The 25,681-nt window shown below is 40.0% G+C and overlaps 2 protein-coding genes across 3 annotated transcripts in view; one reads left to right on the forward strand and one right to left on the reverse strand.

Moving 5' to 3' along the window:
• The first annotated feature begins 235 nt into the window (after positions 1 to 235).
• On the forward strand, positions 236 to 7,846 carry FAM237A (family with sequence similarity 237 member A). Of its 2 annotated transcripts, none has more exons than XM_002920492.4 (3): positions 236 to 325; positions 2,526 to 2,947; positions 7,161 to 7,846. In XM_002920492.4, exons 2-3 carry the CDS (start codon positions 2,536 to 2,538, stop codon positions 7,298 to 7,300), a joined length of 552 nt encoding a protein of 183 aa, XP_002920538.1. In that variant the 5' UTR covers positions 236 to 325; positions 2,526 to 2,535; the 3' UTR covers positions 7,301 to 7,846. The 2 variants fall into 2 exon arrangements, with proteins under 2 accessions (XP_002920538.1, XP_034500351.1); XM_034644460.1 differs by lacking the exon at positions 236 to 325 and adding an exon at positions 575 to 673.
• Positions 7,847 to 10,432: 2,586 nt separating this feature from the next.
• Positions 10,433 to 25,681, reverse strand: part of DYTN (dystrotelin) — a 50,924-nt gene continuing 35,675 nt past the window's right edge. The window contains exons 10-12 of the mRNA XM_002920491.2: positions 21,228 to 21,387; positions 17,989 to 18,496; positions 10,433 to 10,857 (exon numbers count right to left, since the gene is read on the reverse strand). Coding sequence (XP_002920537.1) covers positions 10,754 to 10,857; positions 17,989 to 18,496; positions 21,228 to 21,387 — 772 coding nt within the window. The 3' untranslated portion in view covers positions 10,433 to 10,753. The remainder of the gene's footprint in view (positions 10,858 to 17,988; positions 18,497 to 21,227; positions 21,388 to 25,681) is intronic.

Below are 25,681 nucleotides of genomic sequence, written 5' to 3' on the forward strand. Positions count from 1 at the left end.
AGCAACGCCATATCCCTCCCTCCCTCCATCTTTGCCCCAGGTGCATTTTTCTCCTCCCAGCTGTGGACTCCAGGCAGACAGGAGATATTCACACTCAGACGTCTTTAGGAGGCGCCCTATTTCCTTTGAGCCCTTTCCGACCGCTGTCCGGACGCCCACGTGCCTTCTCTGACCCCAAGAGTCCCGGGGCTTCCCTCACATCTCTTTATTCTCAAACAAGGCATTCCTGAAGGGTGGGAATCTGGGGAGCCCCACTCGCTCCTAGACTGCCGCGGAGCTGGGTCCCAACTTTCCAGTTCCTGCCAGGAGCGTCGCTCCTTCCGAGGTAAGACCGGGAAGTCCAACCGCATAAAGACTCAGTTCCACTGGGTGGAGGGTAGGTGTGCGTCAGGTTAGGGTCAGTGAGGGCGTGTGCGGCTAAGCTGCTTGTTACCTGAAGTGAGATCTCCAGGGGATGGAGGGAGGAAGAGGGTTCCGGAGATGGACTTGGGGGCGAGAGGTGGCGGCAGTTCCCGGCGCTTTGACGTAGACTTGGAGAGGCGCCGAACACTCCCACTGCTTAAGAGGCACCGTAGCCTTCAGGACGCCGGGGCTGGGGACCGTCACTCGCTGGGGAAGCAGCCTGAGCTTTTCCTCTTCACACAGTACAGGGAATCCAGGGAAGGTTGAGCAGGTAAGTACGAAGGGGTGCTCTCCTGAGACCTGGGAGTTGAGCCTCCGTGTAAAGAAAATAATGGGGCACAAAGGACACAGCAGGTCCTTGGCAGCTCCGCCCTAAAGAGGGTGAGGCCTTTGAACCAGGTGTGGGATCGGGACGCAGCGAGCACAGCGCGGGGCTTGAGCGGGGCGCACGAAAGACCCCAGGGTTGAGGAACTTCCAGGCTCGGGGAAGACTATCCTGAAAAGGGAACCTAAAGGAGCCAATATGAGTGCTGTGGTGCGAGCAGACAGAGTCCTGGACGACACTAACTTCAGCACACTGGACAGCGTCCTGCCCTCTTGTCTTCCAATAACTTAGCACTGACACTTGGACTTGTTCCTTAAGGATAAACAGCATTTGGGGCAACTCGACTTTGATATTTTAGTTCAGAAGAGGACATATTGAATATAATTTTGTTCAGGGAGAGATCCTGTGTAAGTGATCTGAAATATTTTTGAATAACCTTGTATCTCAACATGCCTCTTCCAAATAGGAACGTGCAGGTTCAAAGGTGTTTCTGAAATATTGATTTAAGGGTGCCTCAGTATGTTCCGCTGCTGTGTAGAAGAGAGAGTTTCAATCTTATGGTGTCATCCTTAAATGTTCCAGTATAGACGTATTCCCATGAGCTGTGCCTTGCTTGCCTTCGTGATACTGACATCTAAAAGGTTTGGAAATATAAGATAGAACTGAAAGTGAGCTGTATATGTCCTCCTGTTTTTTCTTTATGTTAGGGTTGTGTAAGTGTGATATACATTTTGTGTAGTCTTAAGGAGTCAGTTAAGCTTTTTTCCCTCAGAAAAAAGAAAATTTAGATTAGTATTATTTTAAGGATGTTATTTCTCATTGCACTGTCTGAAGTGTAACATAATAATCTCAAAGTGCTATATAGTTTAATTTTTTAAAGATTTATTTATTTATTAGAGTGGGGGGATGGGGCAGAGGGAGAGAATCTTCAAGCAGACTCTCTGCTAAGCATAGAGGGGGTGGGGTGGAGGACAGGGCTTGACCCTAGGACTCATGAGATCATGATCTGAGCCAAAACAAAGAGTTGGAGGCCCAACCAACTGACTGAGCCACTCAGGGACCCCTATATGGTTTAATTTTATTGCAGCAGGCTTTGAGAGCCAGAAAAGTTGAATGAAAGGCAAATGTTTTCATTAAAATTCTTGAGATTCATAGCAAGAAGAAAAAAATGATAAAACATCATCTTTATGAAAGTTATATCAGAATCGTAGAGCATTTTAGGTGTTGATAAAATGTCAATTGATTCTACTCTAATGGATTAAATATATACCCCTTGGTTCCCATACTTTTAGCACACTACCTTATGTTCATTTTTATTTATAACATTTTACAATTCTTATGCTTTTTAAAAATTGAAAGTCACCCCAAATAAGAAAACGTCTAAGGATAAAATATATTAAAATGCTTAATTGCATGGGAGTCCTGGATTAGAATAGGTAGGCTAAATTATGATATTATTGAATAATTAAAGCCATGCAGCAAGATTTTAAATTTTTACTTGATATTCTTTTAAATTATGTTCCTCTGTACTAGGGAAAAACAAGTTCACTTATTCATCTCATAAAAGAACATGTCTTAGGAATAAACACTTCCTAATCTAAATATCTTGGTTTTATACTACGTGGCTTGGCAATGAGTCATTTTAGATAGAATGGGACTTAGGGGAAGTATGATAAGACTTTTCCTAGGGACAATGGTGTATTTCCTTTGCTGGCACCAAGGTTTTTAAAGACATAATTATTTTCATTACTGAGTGGAGCTCAAGCAAGGATGTGTAAGATATTTCCATTCTATGCAGTTTCAGCACCATGGCCGATCCTGGGAACAGAAGAGGGATCTACTGCCCCTTGACTCTTACCTGCTCCCTGCTCATTGTGGGAATGTGCTGTGTGTCTCCTTTCTTCTGCCATAGCCAGACAGACCTGCTGGCTCTTAACCAAGCTGATCCTCAGTGCTGGGAATCTTCTTCAGTGCTCCTCCTGGAAATGCGGAAGCCTCGAATTTCTAACACTGTTTCAGGTTTCTGGGATTTTATGATCTACCTGAAGTCATCTGAGAACTTGAAGCATGGGGCACTGTTTTGGGATCTGGCCCAACTGTTCTGGGACATCTATGTGGACTGTGTCCTCTCGAGGAACCATGGCTTAGGAAGGAGGCAATTGGCTGGGAAGGAAGAGAAGATTTCAGCAGTGCATCCACAGCACACAGGGCGAAAACAAGGTGGTCAGCTCTAGGTCCCATGTCTTTCAAAAGGGTCGATCAAGTATGAATGGGCTCAATGAGGAAGAGGGAAATGGCTTTAGGGGAATTCATTGCGCTCTCAGGAGTGAACCCAAGAGAACACAAGAGCACACATGTGATAGGAAGATAGCACTTCCTTTTGTATTTCATGGTAGCTGTGTATATCAACATATTGTCCTCATTCTCATACTTCATGTGAACAGCAGCAAGGAAGAGTAAAAAGACAAGTGAGGAAAAGCATGATTCCCAAAACACAACACAAAAGTATAAAGTGATTAGCCTGAATAGTAGTAGTCATAACCTGTCTTTACATGCTATGGATTTCAGAAGATTTGAATGTAAATCTGGGGAATATTCATAACACACGAGCTCTCACCCTTTTAAATAGAAAAAAAAATGGCTTCCATGTAAATGGAGGGGCTCCTTGCGATGTATTTATTCGGTGAAATGAAGGGCAGAAAAATTGGGTGGCTTGCAAATTCACTCCTTGTTTCTTTTTGAACAAATCTCAAATATGTAATTAACTTCCAGCAAGCAGAATGATTAAGTTTTAGTGATTTGGAACTTCCGACAAATTTAGAGATTCTCACTGGTACAAATATTATATTCAAAAACAGTCTTCTCTGGGGGCACTAAAAGAAATATCCTTTATAGAATTAGGATTAGAGCAAATGAGCCCTTGTGAGTAAGCTGAGGAATAGATAACTTAGCCCTATTCATATTGTTCTTGTTCCTTTTTTAATGTTGTTTCAACCAATGAGCTTCCAATCGTTGCAGCAAGGGCTGTTTGGGAGGTAGTAACTCTTAGAATTACTTATGCACTAGTCCAAAACTGAGACATAACTAACTTTTATATTTGTATATTTTATTGTGAGATTTGTTATATATCCCTATAATTTCTCTATTAGAATAGCACTTAACAGTAATAGTTCTTTTTTTAAATTTTTTTAAATTTTTAAAAAGATTTTATTTTATTTTTTATTATAATAATATTTTTTATTATATTATGTTAGTCACCATACATAACAGTAATAGTTCTAGATCAATCCTTTCCCAAGATATTATAGAACCTTTATATATTTAGTTTGTTTTAACTTCACTAGCTAAAAATCCTCATGATTTGCTGATCCATTAAACCAGATAATCCACTGCTGTTATTTATAGATACATTTATAATTTTGGCAAGTGTTATTGTAGCTTAAACCAATTTCCGTTTTTAGAGGAAACATTCTTTTACCAGCTTAGCTACTAAAGAAATACAAAAAAAGTGTCTTTCAGTGTTGGTTACCAATATTTAAAAACTACTTTAAACAGAGGCTGTTCAGATATCAGCATCAACAAGAATTGAATGTTTTCTTCATTTGTAGTATAGGACTCTTTTCCATTCTTATATTTAGTTGTCATTCTCAAGTCAATACCAATATTTATTGGGGTTTTTTTTTTTGGTATCTTGCACTCACTTTAAATTACTAAAGTACAGAGTAAATGAAAATAATAATATTTGTGTTCAGACAAATACGAACATACACACACACACAAGGTCTTTCTCTAAGATAGTTTTCAGTTTGCTTGCTTGCAATGTTGCTATCAGAATAGTCTGAAGCTACGTGTAATTTTTTGAGCATATTTCAACATAGCGTTTTCTTCTTCTTCTTTCTTCTTATTCTTTCTTCTTCTTCTTTTTTAAAGGTAGTAGATTTGTCTTCAGCTTTGGGAGCCACTTCTTTTCTCTTGCTACAGAGTTACTGTTGACTCAGCTGGTCTGCAAACTTTAGCCAGAGTGGCTATGCAGCAGGAAGGAATATTTTACTTTATTGAAGTTATTTTAATGTTTGACATAAACAATTGTTTGCAGATCAGGAAACAAGACTTTCCATTTGGATTGTATAATCACAGTCAAAGAGGGTCTCGGGTCAAGGAGACACCATGTCTAAAAGTTAAATAGTAGCTGGAACATTGAGATTTCATCTCAAGAGGCTTGATCAAATCTCTAGTGGCTCAACTGAGCTCTGGATGTACCTGCACAGATTCTCCACTAATTTTTTCTATTGTCCTTGGGGGATTAATATACTACCAGGTTGGGATGGGGGTGAGGGTGAAGAGATGTTTGTCTCTATAGTTCTCAGGAAATCAAATCACCAGAGCAGAAGGAAAGAACTACTGTGTCTACATAATACGCAGAAAGGTTTTTGTTATTTTGATGTCCTCAAATTTAAATAGTTTAAAGACACTTGAGAAATGTTGCTATGAATCATGTTTTGTTAAAAACATAAAACTCCTATATAATTTTGTATGTTAATATATCGTATTTGTCAATATTGGGCAAATAAGTATGAAAACAAGGGATATTAAATAGCTATATAACTTCAATTAACTTCATTAACTTATTTAGCCCTCAGTTTCTTCATCTGAAATAGAGGGATGTGGAAAGAATTAGAAGGCCCATAAAGTCTCTTTACATTCTCCATTCTAATGTTCTGTGATTCTATAAAAAAGGAATTTATGAAAGGCAGATCTTTAACTATGGTTAGAGTCTGGAAGAGCTTTACCTCAAGGACAGTTTATTGAGCTAGGTGATGACCTGGATAGGATAGTGGTTTGTAACAATGCTCAGCAGGAGCAGAGCGCATCCAGATATGAGAATTCCAAAAGTTCTGAGGGCTAGAGATATCATCTCTTGGGGAAAGACTCAAAAGATCATTGTTATTTAGTCTAGAAACATATGAGTCAATAACTGAATGCTGAAATATCTAGAAAGTGTAAAGAAGGTGTAACCCAGCTTAACCACAAATTATGATGCGTTATGTCATGGCAGAGAGAGAGAGAGTGAAAGAGAGAGTTATTAACTGATTTAGGAAAAGAGTAGACTGATAACTTCCAGATAGAGAATAACAGTTAAGGTTAACTCCTAGGTTAGTAAGGGCTTCAATGCAAATGAAGGGATTTTGAAATACATCCTTGTTTGTATCAAAAAATATGGCCTTTTCCTTCAACAAACCTTGCTCTGCCAGTGAGAGAAGCAGAAAAACCTGCCTGCCTAAGACTGGCAGTTTAATGTTCCAGAAAAGTTGTGAGTCTTTGCATACTTTCATGATGAGAAAATTAAAATTAGATTTATCATTTGATGATATTTGCAGTTGGTGTCTAACTAGCTGGCAAATGTTATTTGTTGTTTATTTTTTAAACACCAAGCATTAGAGAAAACAATGCTTCAGGAATATATATATATATATATATATATATATATATATATACACATATATATAAAATTAGTTTCACAAATGCTTGATTTTTTTTTTTATTTATTCGACAGAGATAGAGACAGCCAGCGAGAGAGGGAACACAAGCAGGGGGAGTGGGAGAGGAAGAAGCAGGCTCATAGCAGAAGAGGCCTGATGTGGGGCTCGATCCCATAACGCCGGGATCACGCCCTGAGCCGAAGGCAGACACCCAACCGCTGTGCCACCCAGGCGCCCCCACAAATGCTTGATTTTTTACTTCACTTATTCCAAGAAATTTCCTAGTAAGATCTTCGGAAATTACTCATCTAGAAATCCATCCTAAGGAAACATTCAGAGATGTGGCCCACAATGCAGTACAAGGATCTTCACTGCAATACCGTTTTTATCAGCAGAAAACTCGGAAATGATTTAAATGTAATGGTTAACTAAATTATGGTGTAAACTGTATATGCATAAAACTTTAATATATAAATTATATAATGACCATTTTTACTTTTTTAATCAGAAAAACATCTTAATACATACACATTAATTAACAAGGAAATGTATTTCTTATAATTTACTCAACTTCTGTTATTTAACTAAACTGCAAAGAACACATATCTGACAATAAATTTATAGAGAATTTTGATAGTGACAGAAACAAAAAACTTTCTTTTATTTTTTATTTTTAAAGATTTATTTGACAGAGAGAAGGTGGGGGAGAGAGAGTGGGAGAGAGAGTGGGAGAGGGGAGAGGGAGAGAATCTTCAAGCAGACTCCCTGCTGAGCACAGAGCCTGATATGGGGCTTGATCCCATGACCTGAGCTGACACCAAGAGTCAGATTGTCAACTGACTGAGCTACCCAGGTGCCCCAACAAACTTTCTTTTAAAACCAATTTATTGCCATTTAATTAACCTGAGAATAATTTGGTGCTCTAACAATGAGTTCCTTTTCTCTACTTTCAGGTGCATATTCTCAGCGACTAAGAACACCTTTCCTAAAGAAGAAAGAGTTGATTGAGGGGTTGATAAGCATGTACTTGCACAGGAGTGGGTCTAAGTTCATCGGAAAAGTCACCAGTGGTCTGGAAATAAAGAGAAAATAAATCTCACCTCAGCGCTAACTCACATCTTGGAATTAAACAAGTATGTTTTTCTTAACTACTGATCATTCGTTTACTTGAAATGGTGGGAATGTCCAGAGATAAATCATAAGCCACAGTCTCTCAGAGTACTTACTTCAGGTTTCATTCTTCTAGCCTGCTAGCATGTTCCTTCAAATGATGGCTTTCCTGTCAGATCACCCCACTGTCTGAGAGACGTATAATAGCTTCCAAAGAGGACCAGGGGCTTGGGCAAGTCACACTGTTTGTGTTCACTCTAATAAGTTGTTCTGGAATGCTGGATATTGTTAATGAACTAGAGGGCCATACATTTAACTTGAATACACTGCATGACTTCCAAGCCTTTAACCACTGCTTATGTACAGGCATACAAAGGACTATATTTATTAATTACCAGTTACTGACTGTAATACCTAAATCTTGTTTGAAACAATATTTTTGAATACTATATAAAACAAAGAACAAACAAAAAATATGCACAAAAATGGCAAATAAAGCATTCTTCTAATGGAAAAAAAATTAATAAAAGCTCTGGACCCCAAGTAACATTATTGGAGTCTCTTTATTTCAACATTTGATGTTTCCATTACTGATAATCTTTTTTTTTTAAGATTTTATTTATTTATTTATTTGACAGAGAGAGACAGCCAGCGAGAGGGAACACAAGCAGGGGGAGTGGGAGAGGAAGAAGCAGGCTCCTAGCGGAGGAGCCTGATGTGGGGCTTGATCCCAGAACACTGGGATCACGCCCTGAGCTGAGGGCAGACGCTTAACGACTGAGCCATCCAGGCGCCCCTCCATTACTGATAATCTACACCCTAATAAAAGCAGTAATTATAAGTATTTTCCAATTAGCGTATTTCCTATTTGATTAGATATTAAACTGTGTAAGTGGTTAGTTACACTTTGCATTGCAGAGCAAACTAAAAGTAAAATGAACAGCATTATAATAAAAGAATCCATAAAAAAGTTTTCCCTGAAAAATGAACAGACCTGATGAGGTTCACAACAGAGAAGTCCAATGAGCAAATGTATTTGAGATCCAGATACAATGTGATTTTTTATCTCTAATTACTTCATCTTTCCAATTGTTTTATCACAACCAATACTCGACAACCAGTTTGAATTTTAGATACGTTAGCAATTTATTTGCCTTTTCCAGATCTAAAGGAAGTGTCAGGAAATATTTTTTCACGGAAGGTTGAGGGGCCTCCTTAAACTCAAAACCTCATCTAAAGGTTATCGGAATATACTTATTTAGATATTCCCTAGATAAAGATGCAAAGGCAATTCAGTGGAGAAAGGGTAGTCTTTTCAACAATCAGTGCTTGAAGAAATTCTTGGCGATGTTGGATATGTTCACGACTTGATTGTGGTGACAGTTTCACAGGTGTATAATATGCCAAAACTTAGACTTCACATCTTAAATATATGCAGTTTATTGTATGTCAATTATACTTAAATAAAGATGATAAAAGAGCAAAAAAAAAAAAAAGGTTATCAGAAGACATGGCTGCAATTGAGAATTAACCTAGTCCTAAGAACAGGGGAAACGAGTCTGCGGAAGGAAGTGTGGAGGGGGACCCGGCTCAGCTTTTCTTCATTAGCAGAATGAGTGTGTTCAAAGCTGCCATGCTGTATTTCTTCGCGGACTCATGGTTCTACTTTCGTGCCATTTTCTCTAATACCTTTCATCACATTCCTAAAAACTGTCATGTAAATTTATTATCTCTTATAAATCATGGAAGAAATGCCGCTCTTGCTCACAGAAAAGCCTGCCCTTTGCTCTTGCCTCCCCTGGGTACTATACAACAGGGGCTGCCAATTTTTTCTGTAAAGGATCAGATAGCAAATATCATATGATTGTAGGCCATCTGGTCTCTGTTGCAACTAATAATCAATTCTGCTTTTGTGGAATACGAGTAACCATAGACACTATGTGCATGAATGAGCGTGGCTGTATTCTAATAAAACTTTGTTTATAGACAATGAAATCTGAATCCATATCATTTTCAGGTGTCACAACATATTCTTCTTTTGACTCTTTCAACCATTTTTTATGATTAATAACCACTCTTAGCTCATAGCTTGGACAAAACAGGCAGTGGGCAGGATTTGGCTTGTGGGGTGTAGCTTGCTGATTAGAGTTCTAGGGGATGCTTATTAAGCTTATAAGGAACAAGGTGGGGTAAAGTGAGAAGGACAGTGAATATAATCAAAATAAAAAATTTGTAATAGGCTGAAAAGCAAATATTGGCATGAGATTGAACAGGGATAACCTAGTCTTAATCCTATTCAATTGGACATTATTTTCTTCTGGAACAGTACTAGAAATTATGGATCATATAAATAAAAACCCATAGCCTCTCTAAGAGCAACATGGAGTGCACGTCAAGATAGTAGGCCAAAAACTGGAATCAGAGCACTATTTATCGTGAGAAAGTGCAGAGCAGAGTATAGGCTCAGAAGCCGGGTTCAAATCTCAACTTCATCAGCTACTGGCCAAGCAACTTTTGACAAGTTCCTGACCCTCTTTGTACCATAATTCCCTCATAAAATGAAATATCTACTTGCTAGTTTTGTTGAGAGGATTAAATGAGTTAGTACTTATAAAGTGCTTAGAAACTAAGTGCTCTAATAGTAAAAAAATATTAGCTATATATTCGGACATTATTAAATTAAACATCTATACCCCAATCATACATGCAGAGAAAGGAGGCCGACAGGTAATTTAGCCAAAGTCATTGGATATAGGATTTTAGTGAGAAATGTTATGTTTTCAAAATAAATTTATTTTGAGATAATTGTTGATTCACATACAGTTATAAGAAATAATACAGAGACGTCTCGTATACTCTTCATCCAGTTTCCCTCAATGGTAGTAACATCTTGCATCATTATAGTACAATAATGCAACTGGGGAACTGACATTGGTACAATCCACAGACTTTATTTAGATTTCACCAGTTTTGCATACATTCAATTGTGTGTGTGTGTGTGTGTGTGTGTGTGTGTGTGTGTGTGTTTAGTTCTTTGCCTCTTCTCCATCAAGAGCATCCAGATAGAAAAGCTGGTCTTCGATTCACTTATTTAAATGATACTTGAAGAGAACAGCTGCATGAATCCATGTAAATCACACACTTGAATATCACTACCAAGGTATTCACATTAAGAATAGCCCTCTGTGGGAAACTCAGCATATCCAGATTTAACTTGGCCTCTTCTTGCCATTTCCCTCTACCACCCCTCACTCCCGAGGATTTACTCTGAACTGAAGAACTAAGACACAGGAGTAGGGAGATTAGAAAATAAAGTTTCGTTTTCTTCATGCTGCTCACCAAATTATTGAGAAGCAAAAGGCTTACTTCTTTCAGTATAGATTTTGAAAATATGTTTCATCATCATCCCAAGGGGCCTTTGAGCCTGGACTTCTTATCACCTCAAGCTGGACAAGGTGATTTGGTCAACAAGGGCAGAGAAGGCCTTGCACACCAGCTCAGCTCCACAGTACAGGTCCATGTTTACTGAAGGCTGCGGGCCTGGAATCAACAAACAGGAGAGTCTTTCAGAGAAAGTGCCTGTAGGTTTTCAAGCTGATCTTTCTAAAGCTCTGGCTCAGAGAAGATACAGAAACCATTTCTCCCCAGTTCCTGATGACAATGCCCTTTTTCTACCAGCTGGTGAATAAGATGGCTATTATTTGCCATGACCGATTACTAATACAATTTGGTTATGAGTTCTTAAAGGGCATTTTCCATGACTCTGAACACAAATCTGAGTAGCCAGAAAGCCCACTCCAGAACAGTGGTATTCAAACTCTGATGTATATCAGAATCACCTGGAGAGAGTAAATACAGATTGCCGCCTCCTACCGTAAGAGCTCTGATTCAGTACACATGGTGATTAATTTTATGCATCAACCTGATTGGCTACTAGTGCCCAGAGGTTTGGTCAAACATTATTCTGGGTGTGCTGTGGGGTGTTTCTGGATAAGATTAATATTTGAATCTGCAGACTGACTACAGCCGATTGACCTCTCTAATGTGGTTGGGCCTCATGCAATCAGTGGAAGGCCTGAATTAAGCAGAAAAGCTGAGTAAGAGAACTCCTTCTGGCTGACTGCCTTGAGGCTGCCCCATCAGTCTTCCTCTGCCTTCAGCTTCCAGTCGAAATATCAGCTCTTCCAGAGTCCTTTGCCTGCCAGCTTTTGCACCGGCCCTCCACCCATTGGTTCTGCTAGGTTTCCAATTTACTGACAGATGTTGACACTTGTCAGCCTCCATAATCACATGAGCCAATTCCTTAAAATAAGTCTCTTTCTATTTCTCTATATCTCTATCCTATTGGTTCTGTTCCCCTGGAGATCCCTAACTGATATAGTTTATCAGGGAGGAGGACCAAGAAGTAGCATTTCGAATATGGTCCCAGGTGACTCTGATGCCCTTGGTCCAGGGACCATGCTTTGAGAACCTCTGCTGTGTAGCTACTGATGAATGGTTGGACTGGTCCCCTACCATCTCTTATAATAGGGATTGCGTGGCAGAAAGATCTATGGTGTGGCAGTTATCAACCAAAAGTTTGATATGCATAATTTTTAACCTAAGAATTACATTTCTAGGAATTGATCCTACAAATATATTCACATATGATTACAAAGATATAGGTCATAAAGATACTCGCCAAACCATTCTTATGGTCATAAAAAATTGGAAGCAATTTTATTATAGACCGATAAATAAGCGAGGGTACATTTATACCCGTGATAAAAAATGAAATGGTTCAATGTCTAAGGTATATTATCAAGTGAAAAAAAAGCAAAAGGACAATCTAACTTATGTTGAGAAAAGAAAGACATACAAATATACAGAGAAAAAAGTTGGAGGGAAAACTCACTAAACTGTTAACAGTCATTATCTTTGAGAAACTGGTGGCAAGGAGTGAAGGACACAATGAATGAATCCATTTTTTAAAAATCCTGTACACTTAGGCATTTTAATAGTGTGATGAGCCTGTAGGATGACATTATTTGTGTAATTAACTAAAATATAAAATCTCAGGGAATGAAAACTTAGAAAGACTTAATAGTTACACAATTTAGTCATATGATTTATATAATGGCTTCTTCTGTGCTATTTTCTGTTGAATGTAAGAGGAGAGGATTCATGGCTTTTTAAATCTATCTATTCTCTAACACTGTTCTAGAACTATAAGAACCTCAAATAAACAATATTTTATTGCCTGAATAAAAAACCTTGTCCAGAGGCAAACTTATTTTAGGATATTCTGCTTCTCAGTCCATAGTGATAAAAACTTAAAATACAGCAATAAAGAAATAGAAAAGCAATAATCCATTTCATTCATGGGCAGTTTTCTTATTATTTGGCTGTTTTCTTTTTAAGCTTCAGTCCCTTGGAATGTTAAAAAAAAAAGCCAAAGATATACATCCACCTAGCGCCTAGCATGATGCTTGGCATACGCCTGGGATTCCACACATGTTGGGACTGAATTAATGTACAGCACAGGTGGTAGCCTAATGAGATGTTAGAAATACCTGTGAAATCGACAGTCCAAAGGAAATACAAATGGGAACATAATTCACTTCAATGTAATTAAAAACCTATCAGGTGTCTAAATGAATCAGGCTACCAGAATGATAGATATAGAGATTAAAAAGTCTTAGGTTATCTGGTCCTAGGATTACTCTGCTGGGAAACAGAAATGCTGAGCCCGTGTCTTCCTTACAAGAACAACTAATTAAGCAAACCCATATGTACTGTATATCTACTCTGTACTAAGACTTCTCCCGTGAGCTCCAGATTGTATACGTTGATGGGCACTCTGATATTCCCATTTCGCTGTCTTTCAAGAAACTCACACTTAATGTGATCCAGACAGAACTCCTGATGTGCTGTCCCCCATCTCAGCTCCCCCATTACAATAAGTGTATTCCATCCCCCAGGCCAAGCCACCACCACTTCCTGCCTAGATTACAACAGGCTTTTACGGGGTCTCTGTGCTCTCCCCTTGCCCTTCTCCAAACCATTCTCCACACAATGCCAGAGTATCTTTTTTTTTTTTTTAATGCTAGAGTATCTTAAAAACTTAATGTACCCCTTTCAAAATGAATGCCTAGCATCCAGCACATAGTAAACCCTGGAGGAATATTTGTTGAATGAATAGATGAGTGAATGAATGATGAATCCATTAGAAATTTTTTTTCTACCTTCGTGGAACTTAGTTGCTGGAAGTCTATATCTTCTCCCATCGAGAGAAATTGCTTCTACTTTTTCTTACATACATACATTCATACACACATATATATGTTTGAGAGAGAGTGAGAGAGACAGAGAAAGATTCAACAAGATTTCAGTATTACCCACCCCCCACCCAAGACCTCCAGGCAATATTTGAGAAGACCACCGTCTTAAATAAATGAGCTAAAGAAAAGGTGTTGCACTTCTCTCTCCTGAGCTTGCACTGCTTTTCATTTTCTTAGACTCTGCTATAAAGTTCAAGCTTCATTTTCTGATTATTTATAATAATACTTTGATGATGGTTTCATGTGAAGAAGAAAGGAACAGGACTAACCCTCCCACATCCGCTCCCTGGGCTTCCCTTCTCATCCCGAAAACGTACAGTGATAAACAGATGACAAAGAGGGATGGGAGAGGAGCTGGGGAAAGGGTTTCAGAGAGGACACAGGAAATTTCACTCACAAATGGAATGAAAATAATTTAATGCAAAAATAAAACTAGAGTATTATGTCTTTTTTTTGTCACCACAGAAGCAAATAGTGTTAGACACTTTCAAATTGAATTCCTTTACTGAAAGTGTAAGCAGATTGTTTGCTACTGATTTTCAGCCCCACGTTTGGAATTCCAAGAGGTTTGGGGAAACTCTTCTACAAGCTTTCTGTTACACTCTCGCGGTCTCCTGAAATCCTGTTATCCTGTCTTGCTACTGAATGGCGCTATTCAGTAAATGTCTACAACTGCCTCCAAACTGACCATCAGGCTTGCTGTTTTAGTCTTATTAAGTTTTTTTTTTTAAAGATTTTATTTATTTATTTGACAGAGATAGAGACAGCCAGCGAGAGAGGGAACACAAGCAGGGGGAGTGGGAGAGGAAGAAGCAGGCTCATAGCGGAAGAGCCTGATGTGGGGCTCGATCCCACAACGCCGGGATCACGCCCTGAGCCGAAGGCAGACGCTTAACCGCTGTGCAACCCAGGCGCCCCAAGTCTTATTAAGTTTTAAGTAATGTAAAGTGCATCTTAATTTCCTAAATGTGTTGATTCCTTAGCAAAACTCCAGTCTAAAGGGACAGTCAGCTCTGATTGACTTATTTTGCTCTGCATAATTATCATATGGTTTCACGCATATGTGGAATATAAGAAACAGTGCAGAGGACCATAGGGACGGGAGGGAAAGCTGAATGGGAAGAAATCAGAGAAAAAGCCAGATCCCAAGCAAAGACGGGACTCCCTCTTTTCCTTTCTGAGTCTCCTGGACACTCTGTCACTCTCTCTGTATATATATCTTCAATAAACACTGCTTTTGCCTCCTGCTGGCTCGCATTTGATTTCCACCCTGGATGAAGCTGGTCCAGCCTGTCTGAATCACAAGGACGATCACAACACTGGCTGGATGTGTTGACACTGTCTGAGTAAATCTTAGCATGTTATGAACAAGGGAACTTTCTAATTTTCCAAATAATTCTCAAGTTAAAAAAAAATAACTGGAGTAGTAAAATGACCAAAATGACAAAAATAGAGCTGTTATCTGATGCATCCATGACAGAGAAATAAAACAAAGGTAACCAATACCCTAATTTAGTTTGTTTGCCTTTCCACCTCTTTATTTGTAGTTATCACACTTCCGGCTCTGATTCGGTTTGGTGTAATTTTGTCAAGCACGCATAGATTATGCATAAGTTGTACAGTGTACTTTTAAAATCCAAAATGCCAATGGCTAAGTAGAATTTGCGAACAGGATCATATTCAAAACCAGACTGAACAGAGACATAAACTTACTTAGAAATATTCGAATTAGGAGTGACAGTGTTTAATAAATGCAAATAGCCATGGAGATCGACATAGATCCTACGCTTAGCTTAAAAGCATTAAGGAGGGGGTAGCCTGGGTGGCTGAGTTGATTAAGCGTCTGCCTTCAGCTCAGGTCATGATCCCAGGGTCCTGGGACAGAGCCTGGAATTGGGCTCCCCACCCCACATCATGCTCTCTCTCTCTCTTTCTCTCAGTCACTCGCTTGCTTTCTCTCTCAAATAAGTAAATAAAATCTTTTTAAAAAAAACATTAAGGAAACAAGGCTGATATAAGAGAAGACTGTAAGTTAAAATCTTATAAACTAACATTTGCTGAATCATCACAAAGTATACACTACTGTAACAACAGAAAGGAAAATGTGCGCCTTCTTGCTAACATCATAAGCACTTTTGTATAATAATGCATACTTTCAGCAGAAACATCTCAATAGTTGTATTTAAATTTTAAGTGGAAGATGAGGTAATATTTTGAGACCTTTTTTGCATTTTCTACAAGATTGGACAATGCTAATTGCATCTTTATACATTATTGCATCATCTAAATGTAGAAATAAGCTTTACCCTTTCATGATTTTCCTTTTAATAATATAATCATATGTGCATATATAGATATATAGATATTTTTTATAAATAGGCTTTGATAAAGTAACAAAATATGCATGGATCTTTTAGTTTTAGGTATCAAGCTGCATAAGCGTTAGGATAATGTCTTCCCAATGTGTGTAGTCAGCCTAGCTTATTAGCAATCTGGAATGTGCAACACAGCCTACTCGATTTGTGAGGTCTGTGAGGAATCAGCAGCTTTTATAAGCTCAGCTGGAGAAACAACATGAAGATGTTAAAGACTAAAAGACTTGTAGAAAAGAAGTCAAATTTTTATGTGAAATTTTCCTAAGAAGTTCAAGTAGATGTTGACTTCACTTTGAGTATTCATCACGACCCCAAAGAACTTAAGACGGAAACACAGTGGGTGGACTCTTGTGTCGGCCTCAGAATCAGGCACAAGGAGTTCCCATCCTGTCTTTGTCTCTGGCAGTCTGAGCATGCTTCTGGTTTCTTTGTGATCTTGTCTTCTCTAATACAAGGATTGTGCCCCCAACTCTTCACGGTAGAGATTTTTAGAATCACCAGATGATTACTTCATTGACTCAGCTCTGTCAGCTTCAATATACAACTGACATTATGATGTCCTGATTTTACAGCTCTCCAACTGTTATGGGATGGATTGTGTCTCCCTCCCTAAATTCATATGTGGAAGTCCTCACCCCTGTACCTCAGAATGTGAATATATCTGGAGTAGATTCTTTAAAGAGTTAATTAAATTATAATGAAGTTATATGGATGGGCCCTAGCCCAGTATGAGTAGTGTCTTTATAAAAAGACCAAATTTGGATAGGGGTGCCTACAGAGGGACCTTGATCTCAGACTTCCAGTCTCCAGGACTATGAGAAAATTAATCTGTGATGTTTAAGCTGTCCAGCCTGTGGTAGATATTTTGTTATGGCAGCTCTAGCAAACTCATCCACCAATTCAGAAATATTTTGGGAAGGTGTCTTCCAATTCAGAAACATGTGAGAATGTTATCCTTAGTTTTATCACAAATCTCTAGATGATCCCTGGAACATTAAAGATCTGAGGCTTTCAAAAAAGACACAGATATAGGTATATAGATATATTAAGGTAACAAAACACTATAATTAAGACAGTGTTAGTCCAAAACAGAAGAAATGACCGTAGTTTAAAAATATTTTTAAAAGAGCCTTCAGAATTTAGCAATGAGCCATAGCTTATGAAGAAGATGGGGGTGATAATGATGGTACTACTTACATTATAGAAACTTAATCAATGATCCTCTAGAAAAGAGCATAATTATTACCCTCATTTTTAAGTGGTAACATCAAGCTGCCCAGTGATATTTGTTGTAGTACTATTGATAACTATAACTGCAATAGCAAAATGATCTAGTATTTGTTATTTATTTATATTTTATAATGTAATATTTTATAATGTAAATGCTATATAATTTAAATTTCACATACAAACTTGGCTTTCTTTCTAGAAAAGTCTTTTAGTCTTTGACATCTTCATCTCATTTTTATTTTTTGTTTTTGTTTCTCCAGTTCAGCTTATGAAAGCTGCTGGTTCCTAAAATATTTGTAGTTATTTCCTATTATTGAATGCTTGGATTGTGTCAGGTGCTAGAGTAAAATCTCTTATGGTCTATCACCATCAATGCTCACGAAAACCCTGTGAATTGGGCAATACTAGACCTGAAGTTCACAGATGCTACCGGTGTCCAAAAGGTTCACAACTCTGACTGTTACTCACTAGATGAGTTGTAGCTGTTGGGATAATGTTATAAAATCAAGTATTTAGGGGCAGCTGGGTGGCTCAGTCAGTTAAGCATCTGACTCTTGATTTCAGCTCAGGTCATGATCTCAGGGTCGTGGGCTCGAGCCCTGTGTAGGGCTCCACACTCACCAGGGAGTCTGCTTGAGGATTCTCTCTCCCTCTCCCTCTGCCCCCTGCCTTAAAAAAATTTAAGTGTTTAAAAGGCAGCCTGAATCCCTGGCCATCGCTATCTCCATTGATTGGGAAAATCTTACCTGACGGCATTTCTAGACTGAAGACATCTGCAAGTTTTGACAACAGTTTTTGAAGTTCCCTTTCCTTTAGCTCATCCTTTCGCTCCTGGATGTTAAGTGTCTCTTTCCCTTCTGCCGGTGCCAGAGCAGGACTGTTCACTTCAGCGGGAACAATCTGGGAGGTGTCCTGTGGCGGTCCTTCCTGGGAACCAGGTGGGGAGCTAAAGATTTCCTTTGAGAACTTTTGTGCCTGGCTTTGTGCCCTGGCGCTTTGTGTTGACATCAGCTGCAAAACGGCCTCTGGCGGTTCTGAATTTGGTGGAGGATGCTCTGCATTCGCTTGACTTTGGTGACCTCTGTCAACGGTGGTTGGGTCAGCACGAGGTTCCCATTCTGAACAATCCTCAGTGGCATCCGTGACCTGGGAAGAATCTCCTTCCCTGCCAAGCCTTTCACCCTTTCCATGGACACCCTTGGAAATCATATTGTGACAGGAAGAAGCTGAAGGATGGGGTGGCTGTAACACTGCCTGGATAAAGAACACTTTGTGAAGAAATCAACATTTATCGTACCTTTTTCATAAATGCATTAAGTTTTAATCTTCTAGTAAGAAATTTTAATGCAGGATTTTTCTTTCTCCTTTCTAAATCCATTATTATTGATTTTACTTTATGCTGTTAGTCAATGTCCTTCTAAAACTATCTACAAAAGATACAACAGCTCAGATTCTAAAATATAACAGGGAGTAATCATGAGGAATTTGGGGAAATTCTAGGTCCTAAATATTCAGGTTCTAAAAATATCAAAAGGAATTTCTTTCCTTCTTTCTTTCTTTCTTTCTTTCTTTCTTTCTTTCTTTCTTTCTTTTTCTTTCTTTCTTTCTAATAAAGATTTATTTATTTGACAGAGAGAGACAGTGAGAGAGGGTACACAAGCAGGGGGAGTGGGAGAGGGAGAAGCAGGCTTCCCACCAAGCAGGGAGCCCGATGGCGGAGCTCAATCCCAGGACCCTGGCATCATGACCTGAGCCGAAAGCAGACGCTTAACGACTGAGCCACCCAGGCGCCCCTCATAAGGAATTTCTGAGAACATCAGCATATATTGAATTGGTAGCTAAAATGCATTATGATAAAACATGTTCATAATGATCCACCTAGGTAGGTATGTGGGGGGGGGTTCATAATAGGCCATAGGTATAAAATCTAGGGCGTATGCTCCCTACAAACCACAATTCCCAAAGTGTGGTCCACAGACTCCCAGAAATCCCTAAGACCCTTTTAGAGGCCTGTGAGGTCAAAATTATTTTTACAATGATACTTAGATGGTCACTGTGTTGACATTTGCCCAGATGGTGAAAAGTCAAAAGTAGGTAAGTCTCAATTTGTTGGTGCCTTAGTACAAATCAAGGAAGCACCAAACAGCACTAGTGGTCACGGTACTCTTCACATCGTGCTCTCCCAGCTAAAACTCCACCCAACCAAATAACAACAACAACCAGGTCCACTTCAGAATACCCCCTTTTTTTTTTTTAAAGATTTTTTTACTTATTTGAGAGAGAGAGAGAGAAAGCAAGAGACAGCACAAGCAAAAGGGGAGGGCAGGGGAGAGGGTGAAGCAGACTCCCCACTGAGCAGGGAGCCCAACACAGGGCTCCATCCCAGGACCCTGGGATCATGACCTGAGCCGAAGGCAGACACCTAACCGGCTGAGCCACCCCGGTGCCCCAAGAATATCCTGGAAGGTCTAACAAAAACTCTTAACTTTTCTGAATCATAACTTGTCTGTTTAATATTGTATATGATGAAATGGGAAGTGTATAAAATACCTTTAATATTATTGAAACACAAAGTTGCCTTCTGTGTGAAAGAATGACTTGTGGACTGTTATTCAGACTTGGCTATTTGGCAAATATTTTCTCAAAAATGAGTGAAGTGAGATTGGCACAGTAAGGACACAACCAACAATATGTATTGCCAATTTTAACAGTTGAGTTTTTTTTTTAAAGATTTTATTTATTTATTCAACAGAGATAGAGACAGCCAGCGAGAGAGGGAACACAAGCAGGGGGAGTGGGAGAGGAAGAAGCAGGCTCATAGTGGAGGAGCCTGATGTGGGGCTTGATCCCATAACGCCGGGATCACGCCCTGAGCCAAAGGCAGACGCTTAACCGCTGTGCCACCCAGGCACCCCCTAACAGTTGAGTTTTTAAGCAAAAATCAGAATTTCAGAAAACTTGCATCCACCACCATGTGCGTAACAGCTTTCTAATTCCTAAAGACTTTCCTGATGAGGTTAATGGTGATATTAATGAATGTGATTTTTTTTTAGCCGGGGGGCGGGGTGGTGGATATTGTGTAATGAGCATTAGGAAGTTTGGCAGAGCTCAGTGAACTTCCAAATTACCAGTGTATCATGCTGCAAAATCATGCATGGGTAGAAGATTCAAAGAGCACAACAGAACACTGTATTTTAACGAAACAGAATGTGAGGAGATATGGTTTCAGATATAATGCTGCAACTATCCTTCAAGAAACAAGCACTTATTATGTGTTGGTGTACGACTGAAGAAAAAGATCTTCAATGATTTGAAAAGACTATTAAAATATTATTCTTTTTCAACTGCAAATCTCTATGAGGCCAGATTTCTTCATATACTTCAACAAAAACATCTTGCAACAGATTGAATGAAATAGTTATGAAAAATCTGTCTTTTATTAAGCCAGACACTAAAGAAATTTGTAAAAAAAAAATAAAACAGTGTCACTCTTCTAAGGGTTTTTTTTAAAATATGTATTTACTGTTTAAAATTGTTACATATATAATGGCTTTATTTCATATTTAAATTAATACACTTTAAAACCACTTCTGACTTTTAATTTTGATCATGGTAAAGAGCAATAGTTACAACCCACAAAAGCTCCTCAGGATCCTCAAAATTTTTTTAAGAGTGTAAAAAGGATGCAGATACCAAGAGGCTAAGCATCAAAGCTGGAAAGGACCGCTTTACTCTAGATCCGTAGTTTCTAACTGGCACAAATATGGTGCCGCCAATTCTCCAAGTGGCACTGCCTTCAAGAAGGGGAAGGATATAGTCCGGAGGATGAAAGTAGGAGGAGGTGAGGGTCTGGACAGAAGAGGGAAAGAGAAGAGGCTGATCAAAGTGAGGTGAGAAGCTTCAGGCTGAAGTCCTCCCACTGCCAGAGAATTTGAGGTCCGATTTCCGGGTGGTCCGGATGGCCAGGGTCTCCCACACTTCATACCTGGAGATACTGCCCCATCTGCCATAGCTGGGTCCGCAGGCTATCCTGGCTGGCTGTAAGTCTGTGAATCTTGGTTTCAAATCTGCAACTTTTTTCTTCCTGCGAGGCATAGATGGCTTGCAACTTGTCTTTGTATTGGTTGAACTGTTTTTTAAGGAACCTGCAAAGAGGGCACGTTTGAGTGAGTCGGAAGGGCAAGAGGCCAACACACTAACTAGCTCCCCAGCGAAATGTGCTGTGAGTCCTCTCTGTGGACGAAGATGCTGGAGGCTTCTGTGCCTCCGCTATTATTTCACATTGATCAGTTCGACCATTCGCCATGCACCGCTGACCTTTCACTGGCATTAGAAGTATTTTGGAGAACTCATGATGCCTGTTATGGAGTCCTCTTGACAGCACACCTGAACTGGCTACTTAAATTTGAATCCTGACTTGATTTGTTATCCCTTTGTCTGGAATCACTCTGTTTAGAACGAAAACATACATGTCATGGCTAAACACCTAACACCTGACCAGGAGAGGGAAGGGACAACGAGGCAGGCAATTCATGAACTGTGGGTCTGTTTTGGCTTCTCTTCCTAAGTCTAGTGGTTTATTGGTTTAAGAATGAGCCAAGCAGTCAGGGCAATTCTTTTAAAACATTTAAATAAACAAACACGCACAAACCAAATAATAATATTAAATAAAATAAAATAAAACATAATCCAGATCATGTCACTCCTCTGCTCAAAACTCTCCAATGGTCCCCCTCCTTGTTTAGAATAAGCCAAAGTCCTTCAGAGGCAGACAAGGCCCAACAGTGGGCCAACACCCCCTTTCCTCTCTCTGCCTCCTCTTGCTCACTCACTGCCTTGCAGCCACACAGAGCTCTTGGCTATGCTGGACACACCAGGCATGTCCTCCCTGGGAGTCTGCTCTTTGGCCTCTCTGCCTGGAACCCTCCTTCCCCAGGTTCTCCTCTCCTTACCTCTCACATCCTTCAAGTCATTGCTCACCATCGTATTTTCAATGAGACCACCCCTGATTGCCCTACTTGAAACTGCAAACCAGGACCCCCAACCTCACCTCCAACACCTCCCATCTCCTTCCCTACTTTTTTTTGTCTCCATGGCTAATTGCTCCAGAGCTTGATACGATCTGAGATTTTGGACTTGGTCTCCAGTTTTCAAACCTCTGGACAGTCACATTATATGACATACGACATATATTAACTACTCTATTACTTAATAATTGCTTATTGCCTCTTTATTCTGGCAACTTTTTTCTTCTTTGTATTTGTTGCCATATATCTGCCAGCCCAGGCCTAAACTAGTCCGTGTTATGGAGTATATTAATTAATTAATTAATTAATTAAAATTGGCTGAGTAAAGTACAATCTTATCTTTAATCAGTGTGGTTGGCATATTTGTGGAATTTGTAGAAATTATCTCACTGATGGGAAATGCAACAAGATTTCTCAATGTTAGAATCTTTGAAATTCCTAATTACCAATTACCAATTTCCAGGATCTTGAAGAGGTCTTGGAATTTGGTTTGGGGTCCCACCCAAAGTGGGCATCTCTGAAGGGAGAGCCCTCAAACTACCAGGCAGTCACACTCAGGTGAAATGGGAGTCTGACTCTAAAATCCTTGATCATAATTGGAGTTTCAAATGTATCTTTATGATGGATTTTTCACAGGGGAGTCAGCCCAGGGATTTGATAGCAGACAAGAAAGATACATTCTTAGTAGTCATCTCTGGACAAATTTTTAAGGCAGTGTTGTGCTTATAATGACCACCAGTGATAACAGTTTCTCTCTTTTTCCCATGCTGTTCCCCACCATCCTCCAATCTTGATATAATTAGCCAGATGATTTACGTTATCCTTAACAACTCGAACAGAGCCAACGTCCCCTATTACCTTCCTATTGGGCTTACTATTTCTCTGTTTAAGGAATTCTTCTAAATTAAAAAAAAAAAGCATGGTGATAACATTGTAGAATTTTTTTCCCCTAAAAGCAGAGGGAAATGCTTTTGGTTTGTCTCTGTTGTCCGTGTTTGCACATTCACACGTGGGTCCTACCTTCTTTTCCTGTGGAGCACGTTAATGGACTCAAGAGTTCTCCACAGTTCATTCCTGATGCTGACCACACTCTAAAGCAAGAAATACAGAAAATAAATCTTTGGCTTTTGGTTTGAATTTAAGCCACATTCCTAAAACTTCACCATAGGAACATGATAATTATCTGTATAGATTCTATTTATAATACATACTAATTACATATATTCGAAAAGTGAACGGTGTTAGGTTTTGGTTCAGACACAATGATGCCGGTGTTCATATGCTCACAATGCAGTTTCATGATCTCATTTTTACCTGATGCTTTTCTTTACAGGATTTCAACATTAACAAGAGTTTTAGGTTTCAAAAACCCATGACAATAGTCCTTTGCTTAAGTTAGGTTCCTGCCCAGAAAACCTCCTTCCCCAAAGGCTTCTACGAAAGACAGCTGAATCACCTTCTCCTTGGCTCAAAAAATCTTTCCCTTCAGGGGCACCTGGGTGGCTCAGTCGGTTAAGGATCTGCCTTTGGCTCAGGTCCTGATCCCCAGGGTCCTGGGATTGAGCCCTACATCAGGCTCCCTGATCAGCAGGGAGTCTGCTTCTCCCTCTCTCTCTGCCCCTCCCCCAGCTTATGATCTCTCTCTCTCTCAAATAAATAAATAAATAAAATCTTAAAAAAAGAAGAAAGAACTCTTTCCCTTCTATCCACCACCTTCTACTTAAACTTTCTCATCTTTCCACTGTTTTCCACATGGATGTGTACCTGGAGTTGCTGCTTCTCTTTGAAGTCACCAAGGCTCTGAGAATTAATAGTAATCAGCTCAGCTCTCGTTGAGGATTTCCCCCCCAAACCTTGCCTCTCCTCACATCACATTCTGCTTCCTGAATGGCACCCAAGTGCTAGTCCTGACCTGACCCAGCCTGGCCCAGCTCCTGGGGCACCGTGTACCGGCCCTTGGCTCCTACTCTTCTGGATGGGAGACTGGATTTCATTACTCTATGTAATAAGCAGCTGTGGGTACACTCTGTGGCCTCATCTCCTTCCTGAGAACGAGGTGAAGAGGGGCTGGCCACCTTGGGAACATTGGTCTAGGGGAACAGCCTGAAAAAGGAAGATGGAAGGGCAGGCAGAAGGAGCTGACCTATAGACATACAGTCACCCTCTGGCTGGTGTGCACTCTGTGTCCTCTCTCAGTGACATGGGTCCATCTGCTGCTTCACCCAAATGCTCAAACAGCTTCCAACGCCTCGCATAGTTTTGGATCAGTGAACTTTATATTATTAATATCAATGTTATCATGTGGCATGCGTTGTTGGGCAGTTGAGAAGCATTTCAGGTTAGCAGGTGCGGGCCTACGGTGGGTCATCATAGAATAGGTCCTACGGTTCAGTTAGTCATTCTCAACTGACTGACGTGAGGCTGTTTCCAGTTTTTCAAAAGTACAGGCAACGCTGCCGCAGACCAAGCTCTACCTGCCTCCTTGAGCTTACATGTGCGGGCAGGAGTCTCAGGTTTTAAGTTGAATAGATACTAGCCGTTTGCCACGCACTTTGGGCATGCACACGCACACACACGCACATGTACGCATATTTGAAAATGCATACATACGCTGCAAACAAATGCAAAGATCTACTACAACCATTTTACCTCCGTGGAAGTAGGAACTCGACCTGGGTTGGGAATTATGGTTGAAAAAGACTTTGCCTTTATCTGCAATATTTTAACTTGATATAAGGCAAACAAATTCAGGTCTTATTTGTATAATTAAAAATGTTCTTTCTTTTCCTTTCTTTTCTTTTTCTTTTCTTTCTTTCCTTCCTTTCCTTTCCCTTCCTTTTTCTTCTCTTCTTTCTTTTCTTTTCTTTCTAAGATTTTATTTATTTGACAGAGAGAGAGCGCCCAAGCTGGGGGTCCTGCAGGCAGAGGGAGAGGGCGAAGCAGGCTCCCCGCTGAGCAGAGAGTCGGATGCAGGACTCCATCCCAGGACCTTGGGATCACGACCTGAGCCCAAGACAGCCTCTTAACCGACAGGGCCACCCAGGCGCCCCTAAAAATGTGGTGGTGGTGTTTTTAATCAAAGGAAGAAATGTACTGCATGAATAAGAGGCCGTGAGATGGAATGAAAGGAGAGTGAAGTAAAGGAGAGAAACCCAACAGCAGAACCTCTGTTAAATTTCCTCCTTCGGGTAGAAGAAACGTTAAAGTGGAAAAAAGGCTGAAGTGTGAAAATGGTTCTTCTTCCTTTTTTTATTCAAAGCGGGAGCTAGAGGAGCTTTTTACCCCGTCCCCACACGTGTAAGCGCAGCGCTCTGCCGGGCGTCCAGGAGGGGGCGCGCGAGGCCTGCGGCGGCTCCCCTCCCGCTGGGAATGGTTAACGTGCAAGCCAGCCCCTGGTCGGGGGGGCGGGGGG

Source organism: Ailuropoda melanoleuca, chromosome 2, assembly GCF_002007445.2.
Source record: "Ailuropoda melanoleuca isolate Jingjing chromosome 2, ASM200744v2, whole genome shotgun sequence".
Lineage (NCBI taxonomy): Eukaryota > Metazoa > Chordata > Mammalia > Carnivora > Ursidae > Ailuropoda > Ailuropoda melanoleuca.

Excerpts from the sequence above, each read along its gene's own strand:
- FAM237A (XM_002920492.4), top strand. The coding sequence starts at position 2,536 with ATGGCCGATCCTGGGAACAGAAGAGGGATCTACTGCCCCTTGACTCTT. Across the intron at positions 2,948-7,160 it reads GCACACAGGGCGAAAACAAG|GTGCATATTCTCAGCGACTA; the intron begins GTGGTCAGCTCT and ends CTCTACTTTCAG.